General features: G+C 38.0%; 2 protein-coding genes across 2 annotated transcripts; one reads left to right on the plus strand and one right to left on the minus strand.

Moving 5' to 3' along the window:
- The first annotated feature begins 1,581 nt into the window (after window positions 1-1,581).
- Window positions 1,582-2,928, plus strand: LOC126803404 (trihelix transcription factor ENAP2-like). Its single transcript, XM_050531212.1, has 2 exons — window positions 1,582-2,505; window positions 2,655-2,928. The coding sequence occupies exons 1-2, from the start codon at window positions 1,812-1,814 to the stop codon at window positions 2,666-2,668; spliced, it is 708 nt and encodes a 235-aa protein (XP_050387169.1). The 5' UTR covers window positions 1,582-1,811; the 3' UTR covers window positions 2,669-2,928.
- Window positions 2,929-3,340: 412 nt separating this feature from the next.
- Window positions 3,341-4,028, minus strand: LOC126803405 (LOB domain-containing protein 21-like). Its single transcript, XM_050531213.1, has one exon. The coding sequence runs from the start codon at window positions 3,902-3,904 to the stop codon at window positions 3,362-3,364; it is 543 nt and encodes a 180-aa protein (XP_050387170.1). The 5' UTR covers window positions 3,905-4,028; the 3' UTR covers window positions 3,341-3,361.
- Between the last annotated feature and the right edge of the window lie 10,223 nt (window positions 4,029-14,251).

Consider the following 14,251-nt stretch of genomic DNA (forward strand, 5'->3'; position numbering starts at 1 on the left):
TAGTTCATTAAGTTTTTTGTAGAAAGTGTATCATAATTCTTGATTGAATACATGTTTACACGTTTAGGAATTGCATAAACGCTTCATTGAACGTACATTTTCTTATCATTTTTGCGAGTAGAACCTTCTAATAGCTAATTGGTGAAAAAAAATACTTCCTCGTATAATGGACTCAATCAAGTATAGATACCCAATTATCTACAATTATGAGCTACTAAAAATCAAAAACAAGAAATATTTAGCTTGGGCTATTTGTTGCCACCCCTTTGTTCGATACCGAACTCTAGTAAGTGGCTTAATATGCAAGAACAAACATCGCAAGCGGAACAAACAAATAACCGGTCTCCTCTGCTTGAGTGGGAAAAACGGGTGCTCTATGATCAACTTCTAGTTGCTAGTTCTACTCCAATTGTTGGCTTAAGCGTTGTGTAAATAGTGGCTCAATGATATCTCACATATTTCACGTTCTATTTCATCAATTTTTTTTAGAATCAACGCAAAGTCATAATATATTAATATAAGAAAATGTACGATATAACATTAACATATTTCGCCCTCACGGGCAATAATAGAAATTTAAATATGCAGAACAATCAAAAACTTGAACTAGAGCTCTAACTATTCATATGTTGAATCTCTAAGGAGAGGCGCAATAGAGTCACCAAGGAACCAGAAAAGCCATACCCACTTCTTGGTAGGAAAAACCTTACCACTTGTTTGCAATTACCGGGACCGCCCTACACGGAGGAGGTTATCCCAGGGATACTAAAAATCTTAATTAGAGGCTAACGCCTAAAACTAAGACAAATGCCCTAAATTCAATAATAGACCTAGCTAAAAATTGGAAAAACAGAAAAATAAAATAAAAATCTCATACCAAGGCCCAAACATTGACCCCCGCCCCAAACCCAGGCCCAATGGCCTGAGCCCACCCTCTACAGAAAACAACCAGCGATGGATAATCAAATCTCTGCCGACTTTTGATCACATGACCACCCCTTGTCGATGTCGGCCACCACCAAAAAAGCTTCGACCATGTTTGCGACGTAGTAGTGGCACCCTAATCGTCCGGATCCAGCCTAGCGATGAGGCACCAAGATCTGACCTAGATCAAACTAGACAAGACCTCGCCATCGTCGTCGTTATCCTTTCTTAGATCTCCGCCCAAACCTCGACAAGGGTCACGCTATCCTTTCTTAGATCTGATCTAGATCAAGGGACACGCTGCAAGACGAGCACGAAAAAGAAAACCCTAAGATTTCCTGTTTTTGCTGAGAGAACAATAGTCCTTAGAAGATTTGTATTGTGTTGTTACATAACATTATTTCATCAAAACTTAACTGTAAATTCATGTTGGTTTTCTTTTCTACGTCAAGCGTATAGTTATCAAGTTATGTACGATCCGACACCATGAGTTTTTGTAATTATTTAAAGAAACACTAGAGTAGAACCCAATTACTGTAGATATTTACCCTGAAATCAGTAAAAAATTCTTCTAAGAAAGGAAAAAAAAGGTAAAAACGCGAAAAAGGTTTGGCAAATTTTGAGAGTGAAGACACCAACATACGGTAGGACTTGTGTAACGCATGTTTGGAAGCCAAGCAGCAGTTCCACATGGTTAAACTTAAACAGTTAGTAGCCTGTCCAACCTCAATACGAAACCTGACGTCACCGCCGGTCGAATCCACGGCCAGATTTCCACTCCCTTCCGAGCCCGATCCTTTTCCTCTCATCTCTCCCCAACCTACTCATTCCCCAGCCACCAACTTTCTCTCGCATCCACTCCGACTCTCTCAACCCTGACCCGACCCATGGAGCGCCCGACCCGGCCCTACGCCCCTGGCGGCCGCGAGGACTGCTGGAGCGACGACGCCACGTCAGTGCTGATCACGGCATGGGGGGACCGTTACCTCCGTCTCAACCGCGGCAACCTCCGCCAGAAGGACTGGACGGAAGTTACCGACGCCGTCAACTGCCGCGGCGACGGCGCCACTTTCAAGACTGACGGGCAGTGCAAGAACCGCGTCGATACACTGAAGAAGAAGTACAAGCTCGAAAAGTCCAAGCCCTTCCCCTCCACCTGGATCTTCTACGACACTCTCAACTCGCTCATCGGAATCCCACCCGCCTCCGCCGCCGCAAACGCCGCCGTTTTGACCAAACCCCAAAAGAAGCCGCTCGCGGTCTCCCTAACCCTCAAGTCCGCCGATGACTTACCCAGTGCCACCGAGAGCGACGGCGAGGATGATGACGTGGAGGAGGGTTTAGGGTTGGCCGGTGGGGCTGCTTGCAGGGAATTGGCTAGGGCAGTTTTGAAGTTTGGGGAGATTTATGAGAGGATGGAAAGTTCAAAGCAGGATCAGATGGTTGAGCTGGAGAAGCAGAGGATGGCTTTTACTAAGGAGCTTGAGGTGCAGAGGTTGAATATGTTTATGGATGCTCAATTGGAGCTGGAGAAGATCAAGATGAAGAAGAAGAAGCGCCCCAAGTACTCGCATTCTTCTGGTACTGATTCCCCTGAGCTTTCTTGCATTTTTTAGGACAAATGTTTGTTCAATGCCTATTATGCAAGTAACTGTTTTACGATTGTGTCACATTGGTGTTTTGCTTTCTATTTAGTTCGTGATGAGAATTGGTTTGTGTGTTCAATACAGGGAAGAAATTGTGAGATGAGGTTGCAGGAGTGGCGATTTAGCTGTCAAGTTTATATTTCCTCCATGATTTTATCATCCAGAGTTGCAGCTTTAGACATTTGGAAGCAGATAGGGCTATGTTGTGTGTAGATGAGTAGTTGCTTTACTACAGAGTTCTTGTACTAACATCATGCGAATATTAGTTCAGTATCATCAGCTTCCATATTACGTGCTCCCTGTGTTTAGCTCCCATTTTGTTGGTTTTTTCCACCAATGAACAATTCTGGTTCGACTAGTTTCTGTCTCGCTGTGAAATGTGTATTGCGATATTGGAACTAACGAACGAAGCCTTGAAGGCAGTACCCTGATACTATTGTGGAAAATCGGAAAGGCAATACTGCGATAGACATATTAGCTACTACCAGGGGAAACAGATTGTTAGGTTCTCAAAAATGTTCATTTATGGCCTCCTGGTTCCGAAAATATGTTTCAGAGTATCCAAATGGCAATTAGTATAAAGAAGCATACACCACAAATCACAATTGATGTTTAAATAAAGTGCTTTGCTGGGAAGTTTGCACTTTGCAGAACTGTTCTATTCACTTTTTTCTTGGTAGCTACAGAATTACTCTATCAATTTACTCCTTCTGATCATAGAATACGACCAGTCGACCACAACATATCAATTTCACAGGAGGGAGATAATATACTATTATAGATATCAGAATCTAAAGGATATATGGAGGATAGCTAAAACCACTAGTTGTTCCATGTTCACTTACAAATTCAGTTGAGTTCTGAGTGAAGTCATTGCTAAATCCACTACAAGCAGGAAAACCAGCGAAGTTAGCCTCACTAAGGTGATCCTCTAACATTGTATATGAAGACGCAGAATAAGAGGAAACTGATGAAGAATTCGGATGGCCATAAGAAGCGAGACGGGCTCTAGCAATAGCGAGATCATGTTGTAGCTCCACCATCTTTCCCTCCAGCATAGCTATGGCGCCAATGCAACCATAGACAGGGTCTCTGAGCCTCGCCTCGGCCTCATACACGAGTGAACTTACAGTATCCTCCCTCTGCTCCGCAGGCACTTCACTAAGGATCTTGCTCACATTGCTTGCCCCAAACACTTTGTGAACTTTGGCAAACTTCAAGGGCTCATCGGAGCGAAAATGCGGTGCAAATATGCAGGTCGGGACGCATCTTCTCTTCAACAACTTGCAAGCTGCACATGATGAGCTTGAACGAGGCTCATGAGTTCCTTTCATGGCTTCATTACTTGCAGATTCTATAATGATCTAGTTAATCTCCTTTACATGATATTCACTTATATAGGCCTTCTTTCGGTTAGATATGAAGGGATGGAACTATTTACTATAATTCGAATTACTTCTTCCCACTCTCCCTCGCAAAGAGAGATTGCATTTTGTAAACGAAGGGTTAATAATTGCTTCCTATCCTATTATTTGCTTACCTTAAACCTTAATGGTTTTTTTTTTTGGAAATGATTAATGGTTTTTCTTACTTATATGTGGAATCATGTAATTTTACATATTGGAAAAAAAAACAATAGAAATAATTGAAGATGGGGCACCATATATCATGCGCCATTGATAGTTATAATGGGATATGATGGTTCATCAAGGAGTAGATAATTAGATATTTCATTTGATTGGACTGAGGATATTCATTAGAAAAGTAAATCACATAATCAAGAAAGTTGGATTTGTCCACGAGAAAGTTGAAACATGGAAGAAGGTGCAAAAGAGCATTTAGAAATCTAAACTTGTATGGTGCCGACTGAACACTACAATGGTAATCTTGTTTGTGATTACACATTTACACTAACTCAGAAATTTTCGTTTTTATCAATTATAATTCACGAGGTCTAATTTATTATATTGTTATGAGATGCTAGATTTTGTGACAAGAGAATATCCAAACATGTTTGGATGTTTATCACTATTTTGAAGGATGTTTGTCAATTTTATGTTTCCTTTTGCAGTTTCATTATTTTGGATGTTTCATGTTTCTCTATCTACTACTAATTGTTGCTTGATGCATTGTACCATTTGGTACAATTCCATGAGATTCATTTAGCAAGAGAGATTATAAGCTTAACTCACTAAAAACTAGTTATAACGTTTGAAGTGGCTCGTGAAATTAATCTCATGCTATTAGCAAACGTGTGGTCATAATCATAATAAAATAGAGAACATTATGAATCCTTTGCATTTTCTCTAATTGGATGAGACTGAACGTTTGATATCTAAAAGAATAAATCATTGGCCAAAAGTAATAATGAAAAGAATTTAAAATTTATATTATTTATTCACAGAGAAAAAATTTACGTATACTGACGTTTGAGCGATTATATAGTTAATATCAGAGTTTTGAATTTCACCAAATGAGATTATATTGAATTTATGATCGAATTCTAGGTGATTTTAAGTTAACAAATTCATTTTGTAAATGAAATTTATAATGATGGGCGATTGGTTGTATTTCTTGAGGGAAATGAAGAATATTATGTCACTTCAGACATTTTATGGCATTGTGGAAATTAGGACAGAGACGACAATAGTGCTCCTCCTCCAAGTGCCCACTTTGGGCAATGCTCGTCGTTTTCTCATCCAACATGAGGCTCAACAAACTCGGAAGTGCTCAACACGCGGTACCTATCATTCACAGCCAAAGGCCAAAGGTAGCCGTGTGCCCGCCACTCTCGAAAGAAGCGCGTGAGACGAAGGTGCATAGAGGAAGGAATACGGGCCGGCCCAAGAAGGAATGATTAGGGTTGTTGGTCTGTGGGTTAGAAAGTGGGTATCAAAGAACTGTAGCTTGACTTCGGCCTTTGTGGCATGTTGGTCGTTTTCACTCCACTTAATTTCGATTAATCTTTTCATGTTTTCTTCAGATTTGACTTGTAGGACCTTTAACACGTGATCATATTGACGAAAAGAGAGGCAAATCTCTCTTTGGATATCTAGTTTTCCGACGCAAGTTCAAAAGCAATAACTCGAATCATACACTTGTATCTAATCGAAAACAAGTCTTGAATCAATCGCTTAATCATTCGATTGTAGTATATCTAATCGTTTAATCATCCGATTGTAGATTTGTAGTATATCTAATCGCTTAATCATTCGATTGTATCAACCAAGTTTTTCGATCTCAATCTACAACTACAAGCAATAAAAGTCAAGTTAGAAGAATGCAAGCTACAAGCTAGATCGGTACTTAAACTCAAACATAGGTAAACCTAGATTTCTCTTCGAGCATTAGGGTGGTCTGCCTGTCTAACTCATGCTAAAGTGACCAAACAAGTGAACTCACACCGAAGTGACTGAGCAAGTATGGATCTAGACTTTTAGTTTGATTCAAGCTTAAACATAACTTGAATTTGATTGTTTTAGACATTCTACGTGAAGAGTACGTTTTTATCTATTTCCTCAAAGTTATATGTACATGTATTTCGTGAACATTTAAAATTATAAAAATTTTAATAACATTACACGATAAATTACTTACTTTTAAATGATGTGCATTAAGTTTCAAAATATTCAAATTAGTGCATGATTTCCAAAACCTGACACAATTATAGTACATAGCTTCAATAACACCGTTAGCTCCATGTAATAATTCATTTCCCAAAGGGTAAAATTGAGTTTCAAATTTCTCTCATATGTAAGCCCAGAACAAGACGGAAATGGCTATTTAATTTCATTAAAAAAGAAAAGAGAGAAACAACCTGTTAAGAAAAGTAAGCACTGTATGTACTTTTTTTTCAATCAACAATCAATGTCTTTTATTAATTCACATATGACACTACTAGAGAGAAGGGGGAAAGATAAAGACCCAAGTTCTCACAAACAATCAGAAAAAGTATTGGGGCAATAGATTACGGGTTAATATATTATATCAATATATGTTTTACATCCTACATCTTACGATTGACAACAAATATTATTTTTCTGACCATACTCACAAAATAATATCGACCGTTGGATGTGAGATATATAACATACATTGATGTATACTAGAATTTTCCATAGATTACTAGTTAGAAGAGAGATATATATATAGTCCTTATTCAGAGTGAACATTCACTCTGAAATTACAGAGTGAAATTCCAATTTTAGCACCATTTTCGGTCAATTTTTTTTATCACATGTGATTCAATATTTAGGTATGCTATTCAATATCATTTCTGCAAAATTTCATCCAATTCGGTTATTGTTAAGGTATTGAAATTAGATTAAATCAATGAACTAATTAAATATGTTCAACGTTAACCGTTCATGTAAATCTCAATTTTGAAAGCTCAAACCATTGTCAAATTGAATGAAACTTTGCAGAGATGATTTTGAATATCATACATAAATATTAAATCGCTTATGATGAAAAACTTTGACCGAAAAGTATGATAAAATTGGAACTTCACTCTGTAATTTCAAAGTAAAGGTTCACTCTAGATAGAGACTATATATATATACATACTTACAGTCTCTATCCATAATAAAGTGCGGAGAACAACGGTGATCACTGCGAGCTTGCGACGCGTGGTGATCGATAGCCATCACCGCGGGAAAGCTTGGTTTAGGATTGAATGAAAACTAAGGGGGAGAGGTAAAGAGCGCCCATAGATCTGGGACTTGGGCTGAAATCTGGGAATTTACCTCTATACTTTGACCAAATTTTCATTGACTAACAGAAAATGTGACGGAGTGTGCTAATTTTGAGTTGAGATTACAATGTCATGTACCGATTTGATATTTTTTTTTGAAAAAAGATGAACTAAAATTCAGAGTGGATCATTTGTCTTCTTAAAAATTTTCCTTTAAAATTAAGTAACACAGGTACGTGTAGTTGTTGAGCTTAACGTGAGATAAAATTTGCTTCAAAAAGGTGCCGAACAAAAAACTCATCGACAAATTAATTAGTAGGTAGACGACTTGGTCCGTGTTTATCAAACATTTTAAGTATGACAACACTAAACATGCTCACACTGAATTATTGTTAACGATGATGTTGAGAGGTATGATTATGGAGATCTCATTTTTGTTAACGAGATACGCAGTGTCTTTGTATAGTCTCTACATAGAACTATATAATTGTGGAGAATTCGACCTATAAATTTATAATGCATATAACCGTACATAATCCAAACACAAAAGTTCTATTCAGTAGGTACCCAGACAGCCAAGTCAAACAGGCTTCTACCTCTTCTTTAATCCTAAAATCAGAGTAAGTTTTCCTCAACAACGTACTACATCCTCTTTAGAGTTTAAGGATAGATGTTGAATTAGAGCATCCGCACCCATAAATTGCATTTGCTCAAGCAAATGGTAGGGCCAGAAGCAAATTTTGCTTCAAGCAAATCGATTTCATATTTTGCTCAAGCAAATCGATTTTTTCACACACCCATTTACAATTTGCTTGAGCAATTCAATTTTGTCTTGTTGTGAAATAATTAATTTTTTTTATCGGATATATTTACAACCAATAATAATGTGCCACGTGTCATTATCGACTCGATATTATTCAAAATTTCCGATAAGATTTTCGACTAATAGATAATTGACACGTGTCACTACCACGTGTCATTGTCGCTAAAATAATTGGAGCAGATTTCCGATAAGATTTTCGACTAGTAGAGAATTGACACGTGTCACTGTCAGCAAAATAATTGGACCAAATTTCTGATAAGATTTTCGACCAATTTGCTATAAAAACGTCTAATATCACTCATTATAACTCATCCTTCAATCTAAACACTTAGCAATATTTCCTTGTTCATCACTCTGATGAATCCTTTCAGCTTTCACAATTTTTTCAGGCGGAGACAACGTCAACAAGAAGAGGATGACGATATGGAGCAATCATTCGTGAATCAGGTGGTCATGGCGGAAGCACAACACGATGATGAATCAACACGACCAAGCGGTTCATGTCGCGGTAAAAAACCGAATAAGCCACGTCAAAGGCTATCTAGGGGACACAATCTCATGGAAGATTACTTCATCGAACGTCCAATTTTCGACGCTCAAGACTTTCGTCGGAGGTACAGGATGATCAGAGACCGATTCAACATTATCATGACGGACCTCTGCAACCACGACATGTCTTGGCATCAAAGAGAAGACGCCACTGGTTTGCTAGGGCTACTTCCCCAACAAAAGATGACCGGGGCTCTACGAATGCTAGCGTACGGGTCAGCCACAGATCAATGTACTGAAATTACAAGGATGGGGGAATCGACTACCCTGAAATGTATGAAGGAGTTTTGCAGCCAAGTTGTTCATCTCTATGGTCCAAGATACCTCCGCAGTCCAACACCGGCAGACCTCACGCGACTATTAGCTAAAGCAGAACGCCGAGGTTTTCCAGGTATGATTGGAAGCATCGACTGCATGCATTGGGAGTGGAAGAACTGCCCAACCGCCTATCAAGGGGCATACTCGGGCCGAAAGGGTCGCCCAACGGTTATCCTAGAGGCAGTGGCCTCGTATGATACGTGGATATGGCACAGTTTTTTTGGCTGTCCTGGAGCTAAAAATGACATTAATGTGCTCCACCTATCGAATGTGTTCTCAGAAATCCTTGCCGAAAGAGGCCCAACTGTCGTCTACGAAGTCCACGGACAGAGGTACACCACAGCTTATTATCTGGCTGACGGAATATATCCAAGGTACTCTACATTTGTCAAAACAATTTCCAATCCCCAGACGCCGCAAGATAAGCTCTTCGCAAAGAAACAAGAGGCATACCGGAAAGATGTGGAGAGGGCATTTGGCATCTTGCAATCTCGATGGGCAATTATACGTCATAGTTGTACATTGCACCACAAATCGGTAATGACTACCATCATGTTAGCTTGCATTATATTGCATAACATGATTGTTGAGGAAGAGTATGTGGATGATGAGGATGATGATGAGGAAGAAGAAGAAGACTTGCAAAACCCATCGAGGGCTTTCCGGGTTTATGATGGGCCGGTGAATGCACAAGGAAATCGAGTTCTTTTTGAGCCAATCAGTAGAGATGGAGCTAATATACAACGGTTTCACGAACGTGTTGTCGATCTCGAATCCGCTTACATCCATCGAGAGCTCCAGAAAGACTTGGTGAAACACATTTGGAGAGTCGAAACCGGTGAAATACTTTAAATATGTTTTATTGTGTGTTTTCATGATGTTTGTGTTTAATTATTAAGCTTGTGTTTAATTTCAGTATGTGTTTTAATTTAATGTGTATTTCAATTTCAACTTAATAAATAAATTGCATTTTATTTCTCGAAAAATTTAAATTACATAAAATGACGAGCCAAGCCCAGATTTATTCTTAGTACAATACTATAACTACTATGGAAAAAGCACGCTATTTGGGTGATAACAATCCGAATATGTTTCATCGGTAGGTTGATCTTGACTAGCTTCTCCTTCATTAAGGATTACTAGTTTCCTCTTGGTAAAATACATTTTCGAGATTGGGGTCATAGCCTCCAAATCCATTGTCATGATCCTTGTGTCATTCTCTTGTTTCTTCAATCGTAACTCTTCTTCCGCTCTTGCTTCTTTTAGCTTTTGAATGTCTATGTACTCCGCATAATAATTAAGCTCACTTTCATTATGGGCTAGCCTCTTGGTATGCCATGATGCTTGGTCACTTGCAATGGTATGCAAAACCTCCACCCGTTGCTCAATAGGAGTCTTACCATGTTTCTTTTGGCGCCTAGCTTCCTTTGCCGCCTTGGTTCCCATTGGTCTAGGTGGACTCGATGGAGTTGCCGTGTTGCTTTGAGGTGTCTCATTCAATTGGTCGTCATCCAAATTGATGGTTGGAGATGATTCAGTTGCAGAAGGAGTACCGTGGTAACTACTTGCATATGGAGATGGAGTAGTAGGTAGCACCGCAACGAAAGATGGATGATCTTTAACCACTTCCCAACATTCAAAGTGTGTAAACTTTTTCTTCTTGGCATTATAGTAACATGATTGAGCTTGTCGTTCCTGATGTAAAAAACTTATATTATGTATTTATTTAATTACATAATTTAAATAAATTAGATAAAACAAATAATGTAACCAATTAGATATATTAAAACAAATAATGTAAACAATGCTACATATTTAAACAAATAAAATAAAATAAATAATGTAAATAAAATTAGATATATTAAAATAATTAAATATGTAAACAATGCTATATATTTAAACAAATTAGATATAAATTACATAATTTAATTCATATAATCAAATAAAAATTATAATATATGATAACACAATGTACTTACTTCGTCCATTAGCGAAGTGCCGCTAGCTATACGTTGTCGTGATGCCGCCAAACATTCGCCCCATTTTTGCAAGAGTAGCTTGAACTTGTTGTAGTGAGAAGCGAGCGCGATTCGGGTCCTTGGCTCCTTCGGAGGTTTCTCACCCGGTGCTAGCACCCAATTTTGCATATAATCGCCATGAATTGTCTCCCACAATTTGTCCCTCTTTTGTTTGTTACCGTCATATTCATCAATGCTATGACGGACAAAAGAAATGCACATTTGTAAATCTTCGGAAGGAAGCCAATGGGTGCCCATTGTTTTAGAAAAAAATGCTAAACGAAAAGAGAGAGGAGATACGAAAAGAGAGAGGAGATGGAGGAAGATGTGAAATTTGTTGTGCACAAATTGGTGTGAGTTCATAACAAATTGAAGTAGTATTTATAGGCAATTTTTTGGGAGAATTTTGAAATTTTGGGGATTTTTTTACAATTTTTTGGGTTTATTTCCGTTATGATCAAATAGTAGCCGTTGCCAATTAATTCTGACCGTTGGATCGAAATTTCTGATTCAAAATGGAAGGCCCAGATCAATTGGACCGTTGGCCAATCTGCTTGACACGTGGCAGCCATTCATTGGCTCGTTTTTTTTTTTGCGCACGCGCCTAACATAAAAAAAATTCGCCCGTGCCTGACGTCACCCACGGGTGGTGGGCTCCGCCAGGCGATCGAGTAAACGCCGGAGCAAAATTTGCTCGAGCGATCGGACGAGCACCGCGGCTGGGTTGACTGGGCGAGCAGCTCGCCTCCTCCTGCTCGCCGGTGCGAGCCTCCCCTTCTCCTGCTCGAGCTCCTCCGGCTGGTCCCTCCTCCTGCTCGAGCACGCCGGCAAAATTGCTCGCCGCTGCGGATGCTCTTATGTACTTCTTCTAGGATTGAAAGCTATGAAAGGACGACCCGATAAACACAATCAAACAATGTTATTCACGAAGTCACTCTCATCTTCGTCCCACTGTCTTAGTTTTAGTGATCTATGAGATTTTCAAGGATATTAGACTTGGCTGCTCTGAAGTTTGGAAGTGAAAGAAACAAATGACGGTTGAGATGGATTTAAAAATGTCTAATACTCTGCTAAAGAATAGAATAGGGCAATCGATCAGATACGCTTGCTACTTAGAGGTAAACCTTATATGGCCAAAGAAATGGAGTGTTGGAAAAATGGTTGGAAAAACCATTTAAAACCAAATTTTAATTGATTAATTAAATTAAGTTAAACTTATAATTAATCAAAGATGAACATAGATTTGAGTTCTCCATAATGAGGGCTACAAGATCATATGTTTCTTTGTGTAATTTGGTTTGTGGGTGAATAAGAAATTGTCACTCAAAGATGACTACTTAGAATGAGGAAAAAGTATTTGTCCCACATTGGAAAAGAGAAGTGTTGAAAAGACTTTATATAGAATCCATTGTGTATGGATTGTAAAGTATGTAAGTCCCTTTATACCCTCTCGCGCACGCGCACCTGCGGACACGAATGCAACACCGAATTGAGGGTCGGAACGCAGATTTTTTTTGCATTTCCGAAAATTCGGTTTTGACTGTTCAAATTCTCTTGACTGTTCAAATTCTTCTTTTGTAACAACTGAGTTATTGTGTATTATGGAGAATTATAACAGAATTGAAATCAATATTTGTAACATATGTAACTCATATATGTTATGATTTTTTGATTTCTGTAACAGCCATCTTATTAATTGCTGATTGCAAATCCTCACAGTATAAATAGCCACCATCATTTCATTGTAAGATCATCCCATTCGAAACACATTTCTCTCCCACTATCAAAGTTCTTAGTTCTTCTCTGGTGATAGATAGAGGTACCTTTCGAGTTCGTTGAAGGTTCTAGTTAGTAGTGCAACTTTCTAGAATTGTTTAGTCGTTATATCCTGGGAGACAATCGCCAAGCATCCTTGCACCGGTAGAGGATGCGTAAACGTCTTAAGGACAGTGTGGTATTACACACGTCTCGACTAGTTCTTCCATCACAAATCGTTCGGTATTTTTGTTGAATTTCTTTTCGTGTTCTTCATTTCTGATTTATAATTATTTATAATTCAACTTATTAAATTATGTATGCAATATATCATTGATTTTTATAACATGGAGTAGAGGAAGTAGATAAAACGAGAAGATGATATATTAATCAACAAATACATTCACTTTTGGGTGATTCAGAAATCTTATAGCATTAATCTTTGTAAGATAACCTTTGACTAATGAATCTAAGGATTTTTTTTCTTAAATTTTCTACTCGTCTCCGATCCAAAAATTTGGATGAGTAATTAAGAAGGGATATAAATTCCAGAATCTCCTATGTGATGGACTAATCACTGATGTAGACATGATCACTCTAATTGACCATGACTTACAAGCATCTTATATTTTTATGTAATGCAGTTAGAGTAAAACTGTAAAAGAATGGAGAAAAGGAATCGTTTTTTTAATATACTAAGCAACACACTGGAATGGTAACAGTCCGTAACACCAAAAGGATTCGACAACTAAGCTATATCTATTTACATCGACCTATCTCTTGTGTATAGTGTCTCACACACACGTCATTCTTCTACCATTTTTTCATTCCCAACTTGATCATGTGTAAGTCTCTTCTTTTCTTTTCATTGTTTTTTGGTCTTATTTCAATGGCAAGTTTCCAATTTTGATTATGATTACTTGATTAGTATATGAGGGACTCTTGTCTTTATTAGGTGTATTTGACATGCTATATAGAACATTATATATGAATTTGTAAAATAGAATGAAAATGGTTTCATGAACAATATATAAAATGCCGTTCGTTTTGATGCTTCCTCTTTAGGATGTAGGCTTTAATTTGTAATATGTTTTCTTTTATTATCGAAAAAAAAACAATATATAAAAATACCACCCAAGGTTCAAAACTTCCTAATAAGATTGTAACAAAAAAAAAACTTCCTAATAAGAGTCCATATAAGGACAATTAAGGTTATTTTATGTTTTCGAACCACAAATGAACATAAGAAGTAGGTCACCAGGTACTAGTTCAACATTTTCAATCCAAGTTTTGTAATATAAAAAATGGCGGGTAACATAGCGAACCGAAATGGCCAGAAGTTGCGCCAAGTGGCAGCAACCCATGAATTCCTAACTTCCTCACTTCTCTATCTTTTGTGTTGTCTCTAATGTCAACTAATCCAAACATAAACAGCCGAGAGTCCAGGCAATTAGATTACCATTTTGATCCATTTCTCTCTTTCCCCATTATTTCTATAGTCAAATTGGACACAAAACCTTGTTCT

The sequence above is a fragment of the Argentina anserina genome, chromosome 7 (genome assembly GCF_933775445.1).
Source record: "Argentina anserina chromosome 7, drPotAnse1.1, whole genome shotgun sequence".
Taxonomy (NCBI): domain Eukaryota; kingdom Viridiplantae; phylum Streptophyta; class Magnoliopsida; order Rosales; family Rosaceae; genus Argentina; species Argentina anserina.